Here is a 23,492-nt window from a genome sequence, read left to right as displayed (position 1 = left end):
TCGTTATCTAGAAGATGGTAAGTAAACACGGGCATTACGGGAAAGGTGGACACTTGTCATAAAAACTGGATAAAAGTTATTAGTGAATTATTCAACAATATAATATCCAATCTTGAGGTGTGACAACACATTTGAGAACCATTTTTGGCATGATTTCTATCAAATTAGTACAAACAAATTTTCAATCGTGCGCTCGTTTGTGGCTAATTTGGTTACTATGGATCTTAAATTATTTAAATTAGCATTCTTTATATTTTTGGAAATTTTATATGAGCAAACAACTGATGAAAAAACGACAAAAAATCTTTACAAAAAAGCTTTAGTACTGTTGGCAGTGTTGTAGCAATACCTCGCTGATACGGGGGTGGATCCGAAGCCTCTAGAAGTTTAACATAGGCTCTCCACCTCCTACTCCTCCTCAATACGTCCCCGTTGTACAGAACGGTAACATGTCTCTCAATTGTCCAAGCTTGGATACGGGGAAACTCAACCCCTTGGGCGGATGGGTTGCATGGCTAAATTGAGAGGAGGGGTAGATGATTGATCTTCATGACTCTACCTGGGAGCGTCTCTACGTCTATGTCTCTAACCGAAGGGCTGCGCTGGCTTCTTCCGTCTTGGTTCGCTGTAGGACTCTAAAAAGCCAACGAGCGTAGGCCCTACGACGAGACTGGAGGTTAGGGGAGAGGCCTTGCAAGCCACCCTCGTAAAAATGCATTGCAACGAACAGACAAGAAGAAGTACCGTATCGAACCAATCGATTCAGACTCACGCACCGATAAAGGATTTACGATTGGAAGCTCGGGATATGGAACTGCAAAACCCTCTCAGGAGGTATGCTGGAAAGGCGTGACGGTGCGCCAGTACCGTAGCAACTGCACGATCTACCAGAGCGGTGGAGAGACGCGCGAGCTCGGTACTTCATTCATGGTGCTGGGTGCGATACAGAAGAGAGTGACCGGGTAGTGGCCGGTCAACGAACCGATGTGCAGGTTGAGAATTCGTGGCAGATTCTTCAACCTGAGCATTATAAATGTGCATAGTCCACACCTTGGAAGCACCGATGACGAGAAGGAGGCCTTCTATACGCAGCTGGAGAGGGAGTACGATCTCTGCCCAAAACATGACGTGAAGGTCGTCATCGGAGACCGTAATGCTCAGGTCGGACAGGAGGAGGCATATAAACCAACGATTGGAAGCTTCAGCGTCCACCAGCTGACAAATGACAACGGCCTCAGGCTGATAAACTTTGCCTCCTCTAAGCACATGAGCATCCGCAGCACCTTATTCCAACATACACACCGCCATAGCTAAACCTGGATACACCTAAGGGGTGATTCAAAGTTCCAAATCGACCACGTTCTGATTGACGGAAGGCACTTCTCGGATATCGACGTTAAAACGTATAGAGGCGCAAACGTCGACTCGGACCATTTCCTGGTCATGTTAAAGCTGCCCCAGAAACTCCCAGAAACCAACGGAGTCTGGCCACCCCAAAGCTCAATCTGGACAGGTTGAAATGTGCAGATGTGGCAGAGGGGTGTGCGACAGCGCTCGGGGAAGCGCTACCGGCCGACAACGACATAGCCGTGAAGCCCCTCGCAGACCACTGGCGTATGGTGGAACGAACCATCAGCACTACAGCCGAACACAAGATCGGCTTACCACGTAGAAAGAAAAAGGAATGGTTAGATTCTGCCAGCAGCGATGGACTGGCGGCCGAGCTCTTCAAGATGGGGCCGGAGAGGCTTACCGTCGAAATGGGTCAGCTGATCGTGAAAGTCTGGGAGCAGGAGGAACTCCCGGAGGAGTGGAAGCTGGGTGTTATTCACCCAGTCTACCAAAAGGACGACAGACTGGATTGCTCAAATTTTCGAGCCATCACAGTCCTGAACGCCGCCTACAAGACCCTGTCCCAGATCCTGTTCTGCAGACTTGCACCCCTTTCTACAAATTTTGTTGGCAGCTACCAAGCTGGGTTTGTTGGAGGCAAATCCAAAACTGACCAAATTTTTCACTCTACGGCAGTTCCTCAAGAAGTGCCCAACGCACCACCTGTTCATCGACTTCAAGGCGGCCATAGACCGGAATGAGCTATGGAGCATCATGCGGTACCACTTCTCTGGGAAGTTGATCCGGTTGTTAGAGGCCACCATGAACGGGGTGCAGTGCAAGGTGAGAGTGTCGAACTTGACGTCGGAATCGTTCGAATCTCACAGGAGTCTAAGGGAAGGTGACGGACTCTCCTATCTGCTCTTTAACATCGCTCTGGAATGTGTCATTCGAGGCGCGGGGCTAGACAACGACGTCCGTGGAACGATCCTCTACCGATCTCTCCAATTTCTTGGCTTCGCGGATGACATCGACATCATCGGCAGGACAACATTGTAGGTGTGTGAGGTGTACACCCGACTCAAACGCGAAGCAGCAAGAATTGGATTGAGAATCAATGCGACGAAGACGAAGTACCTACTTGCCGGTGACTCAGACTATCTGGGAAGCAATGTATTAGTTGACGGCGACAGTCTCGAGGTACTAAAGGAGTTTTGCAATACAACAATACAATACAATACAATCTCGGAACGGTCGTTACTTCGGACAACGACATCAGCAGCGAAATCCGAAGACGCATTGTGCAGGGGAATTGTGCATACTATGGGCTTCACCGACTGCTGAGTTCTAGAAGTCTTCAAGCCCGCTCGAAATGAGAGATCTGGACCATCCGAGCGGAGGATGCAAATGCTCTAGGCGTGTTTGAGCGACGCATCCTCCGGACCATCTTTGGCGGTGTGTTCGAGCATGGAGCGTGGAGGAGAAGGATGAACCACGAGCTTGCTGAACTGTACGGCGAAACGAGCATCCTGACAGTGGCGAAGGCTGGCACGATACGATGGCTGGGGCATGTCATGAGGATGTCGAACTCATGCCCCACCAAGAAGGTGTTCGACAGTGATCCCCAGTTCGGCATAAAGCGCAGGGGAGCACAGCGAACGCGAACAGCGAAAATGGATGGACCAGGTGAAGCGAGACCTGACGGAGATCGGGTGTCTGCATGGATGGGAGGCTGCAGCCAGGGACCAAGCATCCTGGAGAATTACTGTTGACCGGGCCATGTCACATCGACGTGCTCTATCGTGAGCAGGCCAACAAGAGAGAGAGAGAGATCAATTGTTGATCAACAGATGTTATCACACAATCTTAAAAAAGGGTAACCGGAAGTCATGGACCAACTAGCCACTGGAGAAAGCATACAAATCTGCGAAGAACGGATTTCCTGTTAATGCAGCCATGCATTATGCTTTTACTCGCAAGACGCTGATGATGCATCTCACGAATAGATACAGGAGATTTCAGTGGGTTTCTTAATTTTGGAACACTTTCTTGAATATTTTTTACGGGAAGTGTACTTTATGTGATAATAAAACAAAGGAGCAACGATAGAACTGCAGAAGCTGCGCCACCTCAACCACCAGTGCCAGTGTGGGAACCCAGTCACCCGAGAGGAATGAAGGTAAAGGTCCGAAACCAAAATGCAAAATTTCAATGTACAGGCGGTATGTGATTGGGTAACCATAAAATTGCTAAAGGGGGCAAAAATTATCAGTTATGTTAAAAAATTGGGATCGCCCACTAAATCCACCGTTAAATTCGACACGACTGCAACTTCACGAGAGATGAATAACAAAAGGCGAGTGCAAGGTAGAACGAATAGGCACACCATACCCGAAATATGCAAAAACCGATATCGGTGAATGTAAGTATTGCACCAGTGCGAATGAGTAGTATAGTACATATATTGCGTACCATATGTGAGAAACGAACAATGTTGTCCTTGCACATTGGTGTTATGTTGATGGCCTGTGGTAAGTTGGGAACAATATACAAAACATCCCATTAATTGAAAAAGCACTTCGTACGATGGTAAACAGTAATAGCAAAAGATTGTGATAATTTCCCGGTTTCTTTAGAGAATTTCCAAGTTTTTCCCGGTTTTTCCCGGAAAAATAAATTTCCCGGCTAGTTCCCGGTTTTCCCGGTTGAGTGGCCACCCTGTAAAAAAAACATCAATTTATATTTATACGACACATATTTTTCTGATAAATTAAATTTCTTCATAGAGGTTTGTTATAAGGAGGAATTTCAGGAGTTTTCGCTGACATTTGGGGTAGGGTGATAGGATGATGTCTATGCAGGTATCGAGATGGCATAAGGCGCGTTCGGTGAAGTATCCATGGCAATCGGTGAGAATATGACGAACAGTAATGTTTACGCCACAAAAGCTGCATAACGGTGGGCTGGACTTTTCTAGGAGAAAGGAATGTGTAAGGCGGGTGTGCCCAATCCTGAGGCGCGATAGCACTCGTTGGTTCTGTATGGAGTGTGTGTCTTTCCAGGCTGTTGTTTATGGTTTGATGGTTCGAAGAATAGAATTTTGTTTCAGGTGCCAGGTAAGGTTCCATTTTTGGTCAACTATTGTTTTGCTCCATTTGTTGAAGTCTCGGCGGGCTATGGTTGTGTTGTTTTCTGGAGGACGGAGCCGACCCGATTGCAAGATGGTCAGCTTTCTCGTTTCCGCTGATACCCGAGTGACCAGGTAGCCAGCAGAATGTTATATCCGGGGAGTTGTCTAATTGATCTGATTGTTGGATGTGCGGATCTCGGATTGTACCGTGTTCTAGGTCGGGTAGTACACTGGCACTGTCGATGAAAATAATATTTGGTTTATTGGCAACTACCTTCTTGTGCGACGACTATCATGGCTATTGCTTCAGCTGAGAATATGGAGGTATGGTCTGGTAGTTTAATGGTACAACTGCAGGGCTGTTACAGAAGTCTCAATTTAAAAACCGCGAAATCCGCGCCAGGCTTTTGAAATCCGCGCCAAATGTCAAAATCCGCGCCAAAACTTAAACTCCGCGCTTATACGAAAGCAACACATATAATTGTTGAATCAGGGATTTTTTTTGTTGAATCAGGGAACTACATTTTTCTGTTCTTCAACTTCCTTTTTCTTGCTGCTCAATCCTAAATCTGCATTCTTCTTTTCTTATTTTTCTTTTTCAATTTTTTCGTTGTGCGTTATGTGTGGCTGCCTAGCCAGTTTTGCTTTTAATCATAATTCCTTTGATGGAATAAACTTTTCTACATCATTGTGGAAAAATTGGATTCCATTGATTATGTTTTTTCGATGGTTGAAGAGTTCTTCTGACACACATGAGCTTTTTTCTGTCATCACCAATTTGGAAGACGAGAAGCGTCGTTCAGCCTCAGCATTGGAATGGGAAATGGTGATGAAAATTTGGAACAGTTTTTTGAGTTCAATGAAATTATGCTGCCGGAAAAGAACAGCATAAAACTCCAAACCATCATTATAATGTGGAATGGAATGCTTCAAATTTTTTAGTACCACAATTTCTTCAAAAACACGAACTTTGTCAAGTTTAAAATCGACCTTTTCAGCTAGTTTCAACATTTTTTCCACTGCTTTAACACTAGAACCGCCGATGGGACTTTTTTGTCCCATCGCACTCGAAAAAGGGGTGTTATTCCGTTTGCCGTCGAGACAAACCATTGAAATTTTCTGACTTTTATTTATTTTGAACGATCTTTCGAATGCGCTAATAAAAATAATTGTATTCCATATGGTTCTTTAAAAAAAATCATTTTTATCCTAGAACCGCCATATGGGACATTTTTGTCCTATAAGCAAATTTAATTGTGATGGCTGGCATCCCTGCTGTCAACGAGTGAGGACTGTGCTTCTGCAAGTCTGGCAGCACTGGCGTGAACGCATTTTGTGACAAGGCATGTCAATACGAATAGAACAATAAAAGTGCGCGAAAATATTTAACTAGGGTAACTGTACCAGTTTTCGGCAGTGTACCTATTTTCGGCAGGGTAGCTAAAATCGTGAAATTCTGCACAAATGCGGTAAAAAATTTCACAAAATACAATTTTGCAGTGAAAGTGTACTTATTTGATATTCACATACGAAGTTTCACACCATTTCATTACGTATTTTCCAAAATATCAAATAAATTGTGCTTTTTTTCGGCAGCTTTGCTGTCAGCCAATCGTTCGGCAGGTTTTGTGATTAAGAGAATCAGAACAGTAAAACAATGAAAAAGTGGTGTATATTAAAGATTTTATGCTTATTTAATTTATTCTAACTTGTTCGGAATTTTAAAATCACGATAAACAAGTTATTTTTCACTTTAAATGCTGCCGAAAATAGGTACACAGCAAATGTTCATTTTTGACAGCTCAATGTTGTGGGCTCCTGCCGAAACTCGGAACAATAACATACTTTGAATTTGGCTGAATATTCCTTTTAAAATTGATCAGAACACTACATTGCGTATGTCGACACATAATATGACCTTTCTTGTACCAAATATCACCAATTTTACGACAAACAATGCACTAACTTAAGAGAAAAATAAATATTTGTAAGCCAGTTCGCACCGTACGCTATAACCATCAAACTGTCAATGGCTGCTCTGTTTAAACGTCGCATCAAAATGGCTGTCAAAACGGGCCAAAATAAGCAACATAAAATTAATAATTAATGTGCTTTTTAACACCAATCTTAGGAAAGTAAGAGTGTTAAATTGCTTTAAACATTTTTTTGTACATATTCACATTGATACAAACATTTTCTGACCCGTATTCGCGCTGCCGAAAATAGGAACACAGCCTGCCGAAAATAGGAACAAACTGCCGAAAATAGGAGCAAAATCAATGTTTGCATTTTCACGAATATTTATGAAAAAGGGATTTGAACCGGCAAATAAAAAATATTGTAACATACTATGATAGTTTATCAACCAGAATAACAACACTTTCAAGAAAAATTATGAAAAATATTGATGTGTGAGCAATTTTTGTGAAACTGCTGCACTAGCCTGCCGAAAACTGGTACAGTTACCCTACATACGTGCTTTCACTCTTGCTTACTATGTGCTTATGTTTTCGCTATATTCAATCGTCTAGTCCATAAAAGCATTCTACCGTACACTCTAGCGCAATTTTATTAGTAGCACTGGTTCGTCGTCTTATAAAGATTTATTATACCTATTTATGGAGTTTATTAATTATTTTACCACATGAAATCCTTAGGAAATAATAAACATGTCTAAATATGTACACATAACGAATGGGACAAAATTGTCCCATATGGCGGTTTTAGTAAGGTTGAAAAGTCCGGCGGTTCTAGTGTTAATCAATCCGTTAGAGAAAAATCGCATGGAATTTGGTACCGGGGTATACACGGATAATAGTCCAATAAATGTCAAATTCATATTGCTATTACTGGTATTACTGGTATTATAGCACCATGTGTCGCGATTGCCAATCGGTTGACGGATACAGGGTTTCACACTTTATCTCAAGACCGCGGGACCCCTTCCCGAATCTATCTTAGCCAATGCCAAGACTGCGGTATGATGCTTGAATATGTTGATATATATATATATATATATATATATATATATATATATATATATATATATATATATATATGTATATATATATATATATATATATATATATATATATATATATATATATATATATATATATATATATATATATATATATTATAACGTCCATTAACGTAAACTGAATAGGCAATAAATTATAAATATTTCAATAAAAATATATATTTCAAATGTATATTTTTTTTTAATATAGGGTAAATGTACCAATAGTGGTGCAACCGATGTGTTTTAATGGATTTAAAGTGTCAGGAAGGACAATTTCTGAATATTTTAACACATAGCAATTGAAATATGTTTTATCTTCGCAATCACAATCATTTTCACCAGGAAACACATCAAATTTACGAAAAAATACATATTTTTGTGACTGCTTCGTTGTACCTATAATGGTGGTATGGTTCCTATAGTCGTCGTATTGTGTTCCTATAGTGGTGGTAAACAAGGATGCCTCAAAACAGTGTATAATATCAATATAACTTAGTTTTGAAGATGTTTTCGTGTGAATAGCAACGAGTACTGCCATAATATTGGTTTCTTGCGTAATTTGATCGTAAAAAAATGTATAAATTTGATTGATGAAACTATTCACTAAAGTACTGCATCACACCTGTCATCAACCAACACCCGGAAGAGTGTGCTTGATTTGAAGTCAATTTTTCATTCAGCCAGATAAGCGAATTTTGGCCTGTTTTTGGTAAATTATCTAAATAAAACTCATTTCTGTTGCTTATTTTAGTGAAAACAGTACGACATGTCAAAAATTTCCACGAAAAAATCTAAAATTACCTGTATTTATTGATTTTATAAGAGAGCGGTACTTGTTCCGACGCAATGCGTTGCGATTTTGCCAAAATGTATGGGATTTGACAGACGCATGCGTTAACGACGCACGACGCAGAGTCAAAGTAGAAAAAAATCTTTTTCGACGCACGTCGTGATGCGTCTGTCAAAATGGTTTAACCATATCGGGTGAAAATCGATATTTTTCCACGTTAAATTGTTTGCGCAGTTTTGTGTGTAATAGGACTACTAAATAATTTTATTAACAAAACAAAATAAATGTAGAGAAAAGAATTTCGTAATTGCTGCAAAACAGGTGTGTGTGGGTCACTATGCAATATACAATAAAAAAGCGAAAACATGCTTTGCACTGTTTTGAGCAGAACTGGAAATGATTGTACAGTTGTAATTTAACATTATAATCACATCAGAACCTATAAATAAGAGGCATTATTGCTGTTTGTTGATGTTTTTCTTGGTAAAATGTGCTGACATATCCATGCAGAACGCAGCGAACAGATACCAGCGTGCGTCACGCAATGCGTTGCGATACGCTGCGTCGAAACAAGTACCAAGCCCTAACTATAACTACTATAGGAACATGCCTGTTTTGTGTACCTATAATGGCACTATGGTAAAAAACACTTAAAAATGCATAAATATGGTCAAAATGCAAATAATTTTAGTAAAACAATAACATTCCATAACAGTCATGTTGAAAAACTAGTAATTGCGTGGGTATGTGATCATTTAGAACGTTAACAGAAATATGAGTTTCGTTATGAAATCCTAAGGATTTTGGAAAAATGTTGACACATTTCACAAAATAATGGATTTTTCGGTCACTAAGTAACGGAATGGCCATATTTAACTTTTAAACCTTTTGTAAAAGGTTAAAGAACATTTCACACTAACGTAAATAACTTAATTACTTTTAATTTGCCCTATGAACCGCATTTTAGAGCAATAGCACCACTATTGGTACTACCACCATTATAGGTACATTTACCCTACTTTCAATACTTCAGATTTTCTGCTTTGGCAATGTTACTCCAATTTAAATCTTTACGGATGTTAAAAACTCTGAACTGTACGACTATTTTTCTTAAATCATAGTGCGTAAATGAAAAATAATAAATCTGTATTTTACTTGTAATTTAACAATTAAATCTCATTGATATCGATTTATCCTAAAGCAAATAACATATATTTTATATTATATTATTACCGGCGACTTTGTAGCGGTCTATGAGAACTTCGATGGTGAAGTGGGTGGTGGGAGGAAAAAAATATCAAACTACACATTCTTACATGTACATGTTACATTCTTTAACTATGTATGTAACAACAGCAAATATTTAGATTCTTCTAAAAAATCGTTGTTGAGCTTTTTGTGTCGTTTTTGTTTGATCGAATCAGTTATGAACCGTTGTTCACAAAATGGATAACTTTCTTATGGCAATTTCAAACTAAGTTTTGGTAATCTTTTTACATACTTTGGTTTGTATTTTCAAAACAATAATTACAAGCGAAAAAAAAATATTTGTGAAATTTTTTGATATTTAAAACAATGATAATTACTTTTATAAAACTAATAAAACCTTAAAATAAGTTATGGAATCACTTTTTAAAAATCGTTCACAAATATATTTCTTTGAAACCAATTTAGAATGTGTTATTTATATTTTTGAACGATTTTTAAATGCGTTAGTTAGCACATAGAACCTGTTTTTCGAAGTGTCTTTACAGTTATGGTACGACCATAAATTTGTGTTTTCGTCATAAGTTGTGTAAAAACATGTTAAAACAAATTAAAAAAAGTATACGAAGATGTGAAATAGTATTCTGCACAACTCATAGAATCACTGTTTTTATCTATCTCTTATAGATTTTCCGCAAATTGCGAAAAACGATTGTCAATATAGTTGTGGCAGGTGCTGTAGTAGCAGAATAAATTCATCGCGAAAAAAAGCATATATTTATTTTACTAGGGTAACCGTTCAAATAGACATACAGCGACAACGTCGCGCGCGACAATTTTGCTTCATCCGAAATAATCAAATTATCTAGTTTTTTACAAGCCAGATTAATGCCAAACACAAAAAATTAGATTTGAACACATTTTAACCTATTTTTGTGTGTTTTCAAATATAAAACAAGTTGGTTGACTTAGTCAAATGAGCTACTTTGATCTACACAGAGTGAAATTTTGAGCTATTTTTCGTCGCGCGACGTTGTCGCTGTATGTCTAATTGAACGGTAACTGTACCAGTATTCGGCAGTGAACCTGTTTTCGGCAAGGTATCTAAAAATGTGTAATTACGCAAAAACGCGTCAAAAATGTTCTCAACGTATATTTTTAAGTAAAAATATGCTTACAGGCGGTCCCCGAGATACACGGTTAATGGGGACCGAAAACGGCCGCAAAATACCGCGTATCTCGAATTTCCGCGTAAGTCGAATCTCGTGATTTCCTGCTAAAATATCACAAATTTTCGTGTAATTTTGCAAGTAGGGGGCGGTTTTAGTCACTTTATGAATTATTTGATATGATTCTGACTGAATATAACTGTTTTAAACCTTTTGAAATAGTTTTTAACATTCGATCAAAACGGAAATTATTTGGCAATTTGCAATTGATATGTCAAATCAGTACAATTTGCTCAAAGAATTGTCAAATTTAGAAAACCGCGTATCTCCGAATCCGCGTATAAGAGGTACCGTGTATCTCGGGGACCGCCTGTATTTGTTATTCATATATGAAGTTTCACATCATTTCCTTGCATATTTTACAAAATATCAAACAAAATCTGCAGAGTTCAACATGTCTCGGCAGATTTGCTTTCAGACAATAGTTCGTCAAGTTTCATTATTCATAGAACCAGAGCACTGAAACAATGAAAGAGTGGTTTTAAGGAAAGATTCTATGGTTGCAGATTTTATGCTAGTCCGCTTGGAATTTTAAAATCACGAAAAACAAGTAATTATTCACTTTAAATGCTGCCGAAAATTGATACACGGTAAATGTTGATTTTTGACAGATCAATGCTGTGGGCTCCTGCCGAAACTAGAAACAATAACACACTTTTGATTTTGCTGAATATTCATTTATAACTTGATCAGAACAACCAACATTGAAGAGGTATATGACTCAGGCAGTCGAAAACCTAAGAGCGGTACGTCTTTGAATGTGGCTTTATTAAGCATAGGCTTTATAAAAAATAGAAGACTACATCCTGCTCCACAAAAGAAGAAGAAGAAGAACTTGATCAGAACACTAGAATGCGTATGTTGACACATTAAACGACATTTCTTGTATCAAATATCACCAATTTCACTATAAATAATCCAATAACTTGAGAGAAAAATAATTTGTGAGCCAGTATTCTATATCCGTCAGACTGTCTCTTTTCTTCAATGCCTACTATGATTGTAACTCACATTGAAGTGACTGTAAAAATTGCCATCAAAATGCCCAAAATGGGTTACATGAAATTAATAATGTAAGTACTTTTCAATAGTCATTTTAGGAAAGTGAGAGAGTAAAATTGTTTTGAACATGTTTGTCTATCTATTTGTTTATATATAGTTTAGTGTACTTACTGCTTCAGCGGCAGCTTCTGCACGTACTATGGCGCGAGTTTTCATCTGTAATAGATTCAAATTTTTAAAAATAAATATAGCGAGAGTTTATTGAGCATTGATATAAAAAATATTAGTCGACTTACTTTTTTATTAACAAAAAATAACACAACACGAAATTTTTGTACAGCAATTATCCGCAGTACCAAGGACCGTAAAGATATCAGGTCAAGTTATACCGTAGCAATAGACGATGCGCAATCTCAGATTGCGCATATATTTATCTGTCAAACGGGTCGGTTTGATATATTTATCTGTCAAAAAAATGTATATATCTCGGATATATAATCTTGAAAATTTATGCGCAATCTTGGCGCAATCTGAAAATGTATGGAAATGACGTTTATAGCTCAGGGTTGGCTACGCGAAATGACTTATGTTTTGATAAAACGAATATATGCGCAATCTGAGATTGCGCATCGTGTATTAATACGGATAAGCCCGTTTTAACAGCTAGGTGGAAGAAGAATCGACGAAGAAAACTGGCAGTTAGCCCAAGCGCCACAGATTAAGCTTCAACGACTGGAAAATTGAATATCCATAGAAAAAAATGAAAGCTCCACAGCTTCATTGGTTTGATCAATAGATGGCGTATTAAAACTGACTATTAAAGCGCAATTGCAATAAAAAAGCGAAAACATGCTTTGCACTGTTTTGAGCAGAACTGGAAATGATTGTACAGTTGTAATTTAACATTATAATCACACCAGAACCTATAAATAAGAGGCATTATTGCTGTTTGTTGATGTTTTTCTTGGTAAAATGTGTTGACTTATCCATGCAGAACGCAGCGAACAGATACCAGCGTGCGTCACGCAATGCGTTGCGATACGCTGCGTCGAAACAAGTACCAAGCCCTAACTATAACTACTATAGGAACATGCCTGTTTTGTGTACCTATTGTAGCGACCTCGGTCGCGTTACTCGTGCAGACGTAGCCTAAGCATTGTGTGAGAGGCGAAATGCGTGAGAGGATCGAGATGCGTGAGAAGACCAGGTCGAGAGGATGCAGGGAGATAAGAGATCCAAGTGGCAGGATTGATGCAACGTAGCCTAAGCATTGTGTGAGAGGCGAAATGCGTGAGAGGATCGAGATGCGTGGGAAGACAAGGAGATAAGAGATCGAGATGATGCAAGGAGATAAGAGATCAAAGTGGCAGAATAGATTAGAGCTTCGTAGAGTAAGGTTTGGGAGTAGTGGCGTCGGAAGATAGAATAAAGAGTACGGAGTAGAAGGCTCTACATGTGGTGACAGCGGAAAAAAAAGGTTTCGTTGGGACGCCATTTCTGGCTGGTGTTAAAAAAATTAGTTTTTGTGCGTAATTGTGGTAAAAAAGTTTCAGTTTCAATGTTATTTAAGTTTATTTATTAAATTTATGTTTGTGCCTAGAACGGTATTTAGGTCGGTAAGTAAATGTCCGTATAAAACGTGAAGTCGTTAAATTATGGTGTAGTTGTGTGGGTGTATGAGTGTGATTCGCTTTAGTTCATAAATAATGGCCTGACCGTATTGCTTGTGTATGCGTGTAATAGTGAATACAGTGTAAAAAAAAAAAAAAAGAATTAGTGTTTGCTAGGCGTCTTACTTACTTAATTTATTTATTTATTTATTTATATATATTTTTTAAATTATTTATTTATAGTAGATTAATTACATTATTAGTAATTTTTTGAAAAAGTTATTATCACAAATGTGCGAACGGATCCTTATGTTAAGAGGGCGTGAAATTAAAGTAAAAAAAGCCCATAATAGTCTGTTAGACATTCCACGATTTCGCGACAATCTAAACTCAACAGAAACCGCAGTGTCAGGAAACGAAGAGTACAGAACTCATCTGAAAGTTCTAAAAGCGGATTTTTTTAACCAAAGCGTCGAAATTCAGAAAACCTGGGATAACCCATCTGGGTCAAAGAAAATGGCGACCGAGTTTTCAATGAAGGACGCTATCAAATATATACCAGAATTCAAGGGAGTAGCGGAGGAATTGGATAGTTTTTTGTTCCAATGCGATTCGTTTGCTAAACTTCTATCTGATGAGGATTCAGATGAGCCCCTTATTCAAGTTGTGCTCACTAAATTAAAAGGTCCAGCAGCAGCAAGCTTCAAACGCGTTTTTGCAAGCACATGGGATGCCCTACGTGTAAATCTTATAAAAGAATTCGGTGAGAGAATAAGCTTAGAAGAAGTTTTCGAAAAAGTTACATTAGCAGAAACATTAGCACAAAATCAATCGGAATCGTACTTATCCTATAGGAATAGGGCTCTAAAATTGAAAGACTTGATAGAGGAACTGACGGGATTATGTAAAGAAGATTCATACGCAATAAAAAATCTTAGGATCCATTTCATTGCCGGGTTGAATAACCCCGAACTAAAGACAGTCGCAAGAAGCAAGAAGCATATAACATTCGAAAGCTTGTTGGATGAGTTAGAAGAAGAGTGTAAGGAGGCAGAGACCATTAGAAAAATAGAAGGAAGACTGAATCGGTCGATAGGAACGCAAAATGGAGGTAACATAACGCTCGGTAGTAACGGTACTTCCGCAAGCGGTGGGCAGCCAAACAGTAGTTTTACACAATCTAGTCATAGTTATAGAAATAATAGTAATAATTTTAACAGTAGTATTGGAAATAGCTCTAGAAATTTTAATACAAATAACAATAATAATAACGATAGTATTAAAACACATCAATCCAATTTTAACAATAATAATGATAATGACCATAACGGTTCTCAAGGTAACACTGTTCCTGATTATCATAGATATCAACAACCCAATTTTTCTAATTCAAATTACAATAAATTCAGTAACACTAATTTAAATCATTTTAGAAACAGTACACCGAGAAAACCATGGCAGCAAAATTTTAACTACCGGACTGAGCAAGACAACCAGTTTCAAAAAAACTAAATACGGGGGGTTCTTCTTGGGACCCCCATATTCACGCAACATACAGTACATATACGAAAAATCGCAACGATGTATCGCAAATTAATGGGTTGTTTCTTGAAATAATATTTGAAAATAATCTTCCATATATACAATTGCCTTTAACGGAAAACTTAATAGATTCAAAATTTTTGGTGGATACGGGATCAGTGATAAATTTAATGAAGTTGGAGGAGGTTAAAAGATTAGGTGCGGTAAAAATTAATTTTAATGACCGAATAGTAATTATTGGAGTGGATAACATGCCTATGGAAACTATCGGCTCGTTTGAAACGTTCGTCGTAGTTCAAGAATTAAAATTCCCAATTAAATTTCAATATTTGGATCAGTACTAGGTGGAGAATTTCTTAGAAGACACGTGAAGATAATCGGGGAAGATTTAAAGTATATCGTTCTAAAAGGGAAAGAAATTGATGAAATCAATGAATATCAAATCGAAGAAGATGAAGAATGTTTTGATGATCGCGACGAAGTGGATGAAGAGTTAAAATTATCAGAAAAGCTCGAGGATATAAAGGACTTCGACATAATGGAAGCTAGAAATATTGCACCTAAGCAAGAACGTTTAAGGCAAGAAGAATTGCTCACAATGATAGAACTAAGCCATCTGGCAGGGGATGCTAAGATCAAAGTGGAAGAAATATTAAAGCAAAATAGTAGGGCATTTTTTATTAATGGTGACTCATTGACTTTCACAACATCTGCTATGCATGAAATAGAGACAACCACCAATGTTCCGATATACAAACGGCAGATTTCCTGAGGCTACCAAGTCACAGATTAATGATGAAATTGAGGAGATGCTCAAACATAATATTATAAAACCAAGCAAGAGTCCATGGAATGCGCCCGTTTTATGCGTCCCGAAAAAGAAAGATGAAAATGGAACTATGAGATATAGGATAGTAGTGGACTTCAGGTCGCTTAACACAATCACAAAACCTTTTATTTATCCGATTCCTTTAATAACAGACATACTTGATAGTTTAGGAAACAGTCAATATTTTTCCACATTAGACCTAAAATCTGGGTTCTATCAGGTACCGATTCATCCTAGAGATGCCACAAAAACGGCTTTTTCAACCCCCAAAGGTCATTTTGAGTTCACACGGATGCCAATGGGTTTGAAGAATAGCCCCTCTACATTCCAAAAACTAATGAATACCGTGATATATGAGCTCGGTAATTTCAAAGCATTAGTATATTTAGACGACATTATCGTTGCGGGTGATACAATTGAAGAACACAATGAGAATCTGGCCAAAGTATTGGAGGCACTTGTCGGTCATAATTTAAAGGTAGAAACAAAAAAGTGTAAAATCCTGAAAAATGAGTTGGAGTTTTTAGGTCATGTCATAAACAAAGAAGGGGTAAAACCCACTAGGGAGAGTGTGAAAGCGATTGAACAAATGAAACATCCTGGAAATATTAGAGAGTTACGATCTTTTCTGAGCACTATAAACTTTTATGCCAAATTCATAGAAAATATTGCGGAGATCAGAAAACCATTGAATGAATTGTTAAGAAAGGACACTGTTTTTAGTTGGACCAAAGATTGCGAAAATGCATTTGAGCAACTAAAGCGCTGTCTCATGTCAGAACCGCTTCTCGTTCGGCCGAACTACAGAGATAGATTTGTTATTACTACAGATGCTAGCCTGCATGCTATAGGGGCAGTGCTTTCTAATGAGACAAATATGGAAAGACCCATAGCGTACGCCAGTAGATCGTTAGGATCGGCAGAAAGGAAGTATCATACGATAGAAAAGGAGTTATTGGCGATTGTTTGGGCCGTGGATTATTTCAAACACTATATTTTTGGCCAAAAGTTTATAATCTATACAGATCACAGACCATTGGTTTCATTATGGAGTCTAAATGAAAACAGTTCCACTCTCACAAGACTTAGACTACGATTACAAGGAATAGAATGTGAAATCAGGTACAAAAAAGGAAAAGAAAATATAGTGGCTGATTTTCTATCACGATTACCACATGAAAATGAGAAGGATCTCCTAGAATCGAAAAAGGATGCAGTAGCAATTGTCACTAGACAACAAACGAAAAAAATAATACGAGAGCAAATAAATAACGAATTGGGAAAAAAGTCTGACATTTCAGAGGAACAGGAGGATAACCATTGGGACAACTTACTAGGAATTGAAATCGATGATAAAATGACAGAGCAGATGGAGCAAAGGATGGAGCGAAAAATTAAATCTAATCGCGTAGATAAATCCAAGTACAAACATTTTCAACCAGATGCTGAAAGAATAGAGGTTGATGAGAGTGAGGTTGAAACGTTGCTGAAGGAATTTCACGATGCTCCTTTAGGAGGACACGTAGGAGTTAGAAGAATGAAGAAAAGAATAAGAGAAATGTTTTATTGGAAGAACATGTACAAAGACATTGAAAGATACGTTAGAAGTTGCAAATCATGTCAAATTAATAAGATATGTCGATACAATAGAATCCCTATGCAAATCACTACAACGTCAACAACACCTTTAGAAAAATTGTATATTGACATAGTTATTCTGCCGGAATCAGAATCAGGCAACAAATATGGATTGGTCATGCAAGACGACCTAACAAGATACTTACTCGTTGTTCCGCTACCTAATCAAGAAGCAAAGACAGTTGCAAAAAGTTTGATAGAGAGGGTCATATGCGTACATGACACGCCAAAAGAGATAGTAACCGATCAGGGAACTAATTTCATGAGTGAGGTAATGAAAAATATGTGTAAATTCCTTAAAATAAAAAAAATTAATACTAGCGCTTACCATCCACAGGCTAATCTAGTGGAGAGATCTAACAGAGAATTGAAAACCTATCTTCGCCAATATGTACAGGGAAAACCACAAACGTGGGATGAATGGCTCCCATATTTCACCTTTGAATTTAATACAACAATGAACACATCTACAGGGTTTACGCCATTCGAATTATTGTATGGCAGAAAAGCAAGATTGCCAACATCAATCTATAAAGTAGAAACTAAACGGGGCTATGATGAGTATTGTGAGGAATTACGTGACAGGTTTATAAAAATACACACCTTAGCAATAGATAATTTGAAAAAATCAAAAGAAAAACGAAAAGTCATATACGATCGAGGCACAAACGACTGGCAACCTATGTGGGTTGAATTAGTATTGATCAGAAATAACGCAACTGGAGCCGGACAGAAATTGCAAAACATTTGGAGGGGCCCCTACGAGGTAGTAGAGATACCGACTGAACAGACATGTGTGGTCAGGAATGGAAGAAGGTTAGAGAAGGTACATAATAACAGGGTAAAAAAGTATTACGATTAGAGAATAGGGATAGAAATTAAAAATGTAAACAAAAAATTAAAGTAAGTAGGATGAGGTAGGATAAGCTAAGGTTAGTAGGTAATTGAATGTTTGTAAATGTTTATGTATGGACACACTAATAGTAGAAGAGAGTAAATAAGAAAAACGAAACAAACACTTGCGGGTAAATCCAATCTATTATACTGTATCCATACAAAAACATAAAAAAAACTCTTATAACGTATTAAAAAAAAAAAAAAAAAAAAAAAAAAAACAGGAGACCAACTCCAACAAAAAAAAAACTCTTTTACTATAAAGAATATACTCTAGCTTTACAAAGTTTTAACTACAAAGAATCTCGACACATTTTGCAGTGCAGTAACGTATACGTGAACGAATTATACCACCCGCCACTTGAAGATCTGTCGGGTGACCTACCGAATTCGTCTGTGGAAGGAAGGAAGAACGTGTCCGACCGGACCGAAAGATGACCGATAAGCTGAACAGAAAGATGATAAGCTGACAGAGATGTTTACCCCCCCTGCTAATACCATTTACACCCACTGATGCTGATGACCTGTTCGTGAAGATCTGTCTGGTGACCTACCGAATTCGTCTGTGGAAGGAAGGAAGAACGTGTCCGACCGGACCGAAAGATGATCGATAAGCTGAACAGAAAGATGATAAGCTGACAGAGATGTTTACCCCCACCTGCTAACATCATTTACACCAACTGATGCTGATCGTGAAGATCGTTGAGATCCGTCTCCTGGTGATTTCTGAAAGTACGCGGTAACGACACATGATGCAGATCGAAATGGCGCGTACACTTGTGAGGAGCGGAGCAAGGAAAGTCTGTAGTACACATGTATAGATGCGAAGATCGTATACATGTACGAAAGGATAAATACCCACGAGGAAGCTTGTTAAGGGGGCGCACGAACACAAGAAAAAAGATTCGGGTGCGTTTTGCAGGAAAGTGAAAAAAAAGGGGAATGGATCATTTTGGGCCGCGAGCGGCTAGCTGAGGGAAGCCTATTGTACATCAGTTTTCCTACTTGATCCCGAAAAGAAGAACGTAGTCAAGGACAACACAAAGCATTAGGCTCGCAAGTAAAAGATCTAAAACAAAAAAAAAAGTGTAATGAGATGTAGCGACCTCGGTCGCGTTACTCGTGCAGACGTAGCCTAAGCATTGTGTGAGAGGCGAAATGCGTGAGAGGATCGAGATGCGTGAGAAGACCAGGTCGAGAGGATGCAGGGAGATAAGAGATCCAAGTGGCAGGATTGATGCAACGTAGCCTAAGCATTGTGTGAGAGGCGAAATGCGTGAGAGGATCGAGATGCGTGAGAAGACCAGGTCGAGAGGATGCAGGGAGATAAGAGATCCAAGTGGCAGGATTGATGCAACGTAGCCTAAGCATTGTGTGAGAGGCGAAATGCGTGAGAGGATCGAGATGCGTGGGAAGACAAGGAGATAAGAGATCGAGATGATGCAAGGAGATAAGAGATCAAAGTGGCAGAATAGATTAGAGCTTCGTAGAGTAAGGTTTGGGAGTAGTGTCGTCGGAAGATAGAATAAAGAGTACGGAGTAGAAGGCTCTACACTATAATGGCACTATGGTAAAAAACGCTTAAAAATGCATAAATATGGTCAAAATGCAAATAATTTTAGTAAAACAATAACATTCCATAACAGTCATGTTGAAAAACTAGTAATTGCGTGGGTATGTGATCATTTAGAACGTTAACAGAAATATGAGTTTCGTTATGAAATCCTAAGGATTTTGGAAAAATGTTGACACATTTCACAAAATAATGGATTTTTCGGTCACTAAGTAACGGAATGGCCATATTTAACTTTTAAACCTTTTGTAAAAGGTTAAAGAACATTTCACACTAACGTAAATAACTTAATTACTTTTAATTTGCCCTATGAACCGCATTTTAGAGCAATAGCACCACTATTGGTACTACCACCATTATAGGTACATTTACCCTACTTTCAATACTTCAGATTTTCTGCTTTGGCAATGTTACTCCAATTTAAATCTTTACGGATGTTAAAAACTCTGAACTGTACGACTATTTTTCTTAAATCATAGTGCGTAAATGAAAAATAATAAATCTGTATTTTACTTGTAATTTAACAATTAAATCTCATTGATATCGATTTATCCTAAAGCAAATAACATATATTTTATATTATATTATTACCGGCGACTTTGTAGCGGTCTATGAGAACTTCGATGGTGAAGTGGGTGGTGGGAGGAAAAAAATATCAAACTACACATTCTTACATGTACATGTTACATTCTTTAACTATGTATGTAACAACAGCAAATATTTAGATTCTTCTAAAAAATCGTTGTTGAGCTTTTTGTGTCGTTTTTGTTTGATCGAATCAGTTATGAACCGTTGTTCACAAAATGGATAACTTTCTTATGGCAATTTCAAACTAAGTTTTGGTAATCTTTTTACATACTTTGGTTTGTATTTTCAAAACAATAATTACAAGCGAAAAAAAAATATTTGTGAAATTTTTTGATATTTAAAACAATGATAATTACTTTTATAAAACTAATAAAACCTTAAAATAAGTTATGGAATCACTTTTTAAAAATCGTTCACAAATATATTTCTTTGAAACCAATTTAGAATGTGTTATTTATATTTTTGAACGATTTTTAAATGCGTTAGTTAGCACATAGAACCTGTTTTTCGAAGTGTCTTTACAGTTATGGTACGACCATAAATTTGTGTTTTCGTCATAAGTTGTGTAAAAACATGTTAAAACAAATTAAAAAAAGTATACGAAGATGTGAAATAGTATTCTGCACAACTCATAGAATCACTGTTTTTATCTATCTCTTATAGATTTTCCGCAAATTGCGAAAAACGATTGTCAATATAGTTGTGGCAGGTGCTGTAGTAGCAGAATAAATTCATCGCGAAAAAAAGCATATATTTATTTTACTAGGGTAACCGTTCAAATAGACATACAGCGACAACGTCGCGCGCGACAATTTTGCTTCATCCGAAATAATCAAATTATCTAGTTTTTTACAAGCCAGATTAATGCCAAACACAAAAAATTAGATTTGAACACATTTTAACCTATTTTTGTGTGTTTTCAAATATAAAACAAGTTGGTTGACTTAGTCAAATGAGCTACTTTGATCTACACAGAGTGAAATTTTGAGCTATTTTTCGTCGCGCGACGTTGTCGCTGTATGTCTAATTGAACGGTAACTGTACCAGTATTCGGCAGTGAACCTGTTTTCGGCAAGGTATCTAAAAATGTGTAATTACGCAAAAACGCGTCGAAAATGTTCTCAACGTATATTTTTAAGTAAAAATATGGTTATTTGTTATTCATATATGAAGTTTCACATCATTTCCTTGCATATTTTACAAAATATCAAACAAAATCTGCAGAGTTCAACATGTCTCGGCAGATTTGCTTTCAGACAATAGTTCGTCAAGTTTCATTATTCATAGAACCAGAGCACTGAAACAATGAAAGAGTGGTTTTAAGGAAAGATTCTATGGTTGCAGATTTTATGCTAGTCCGCTTGGAATTTTAAAATCACGAAAAACAAGTAATTATTCACTTTAAATGCTGCCGAAAATTGATACACGGTAAATGTTGATTTTTGACAGATCAATGCTGTGGGCTCCTGCCGAAACTAGAAACAATAACACACTTTTGATTTTGCTGAATATTCATTTATAACTTGATCAGAACAACCAACATTGAAGAGGTATATGACTCAGGCAGTCGAAAACCTAAGAGCGGTACGTCTTTGAATGTGGCTTTATTAAGCATAGGCTTTATAAAACATAGAAGACTACATCCTGCTCCACAAAAGAAGAAGAAGAAGAACTTGATCAGAACACTAGAATGCGTATGTTGACACATTAAACGACATTTCTTGTATCAAATATCACCAATTTCACTATAAATAATCCAATAACTTGAGAGAACAATAATTTGTGAGCCAGTATTCTATATCCGTCAGACTGTCTCTTTCAATGCCTACTATGATTGTAACTCACATTGAAGTGACTGTAAAAATTGCCATCAAAATGCCCAAAATGGGTTACATGAAATTAATAATGTAAGTACTTTTCAATAGTCATTTTAGGAAAGTGAGAGAGTAAAATTGTTTTGAACATGTTTGTCTATCTATTTGTTTATATATAGTTTAGTGTACTTACTGCTTCAGCGGCAGCTTCTGCACGTACTATGGCGCGAGTTTTCATCTGTAATAGATTCAAATTTTTAAAAATAAATATAGCGAGAGTTTATTGAGCATTGATATAAAAAATATTAGTCGACTTACTTTTTTATTAACAAAAATTAACACAACACGAAATGTTTGACAACACGACAGGACGACACTTTTAACAAAATGGTCCGGAAACAAAGTCTGATCTCAAGATGTATGTATTTAAGAGGTGAATTATTACTGACTTTACCGGGCAGAGTGACCAGAAATACTGATTTCTCTGTACAGCAATTATCCGCAGTACCAAGGACCGTAAAGATATCAGGTCAAGTTATACCGTAGCAATAGACGATGCGCAATCTCAGATTGCGCATATATTTATCTGTCAAACGGGTCGGTTTGATATATTTATCTGTCAAAAAAATGTATATATCTCGGATATATAATCTTGAAAATTTATGCGCAATCTTGGCGCAATCTGAAAATGTATGGAAATGACGTGTATAGCTCAGGGTTGGCTACGCGAAATGACTTATGATTTGATAAAACGAATATATGCGCAATCTGAGATTGCGCATCGTGTATTAATACGGATAAGCCCGTTTTAACAGCTAGGTGGAAGAAGAATCGACGAAGAAAACTGACAGTTACCGTATTAATACACGATGCGCAATCTCAGATTGCGCATATATTCGTTTTATCAAAACATAAGTCATTTCGCGTAGCCAACCCTGAGCTATACACGTCATTTCCATACATTTTCAGATTGCGCCAAGATTGCGCATAAATTTTCAAGATTATATGTCCGAGGTATATAATTTTTTTTTGACAGATAAATATATCAAACCGACCCGTTTGACAGATAAATAAATGCGCAATCTGAGATTGCGCATCGTCTATTGCTACGGTTAGCCCAAGCGCCACAGATTAAGGCGGCGCTCTGGCACCAATCGAACGAGACAAACAAACACGACTCTGTTCGATAGGTGCTCTGTCAGCTGTTCGATGTCTTATAGACCTCTCATGATGCACTGCAATACGCCTTTCTTTTCGTCTCGAAAATGAAGCATTTTCATAGTTTAAATGAAT

The 23,492-nt window shown here is 37.6% G+C and overlaps 1 protein-coding gene across 4 annotated transcripts in view; it reads right to left on the bottom strand.

Moving 5' to 3' along the window:
- The window catches only part of LOC120959293 (transcriptional regulatory protein AlgP-like), a 93,311-nt gene extending 70,663 nt beyond the window's left edge, over positions 1-22,648 (bottom strand). For 3 of the 4 annotated variants that reach the window (XM_049610216.1, XM_049610217.1, XM_049610218.1), the window contains exons 1-3: positions 22,518-22,648; positions 22,393-22,437; positions 11,883-11,927 (exon numbers count right to left, since the gene is read on the bottom strand). In XM_049610216.1, coding sequence (XP_049466173.1) covers positions 11,883-11,927; positions 22,393-22,437 — 90 coding nt within the window. In that variant the 5' untranslated portion in view covers positions 22,518-22,648. The remainder of the gene's footprint in view (positions 1-11,882; positions 11,928-22,392; positions 22,438-22,517) is intronic. The other variant, XM_049610219.1, reaches the window with a different exon arrangement.
- Between the last annotated feature and the right edge of the window lie 844 nt (positions 22,649-23,492).

This window comes from Anopheles coluzzii, chromosome 3, assembly GCF_943734685.1.
Source record: "Anopheles coluzzii chromosome 3, AcolN3, whole genome shotgun sequence".
In the NCBI taxonomy this organism is placed as follows: Eukaryota; Metazoa; Arthropoda; class Insecta; order Diptera; family Culicidae; genus Anopheles; species Anopheles coluzzii.
The sequence above is the reverse complement of the archived record's forward strand: the minus strand, read 5'-3'. Positions and strand labels throughout refer to the sequence as shown.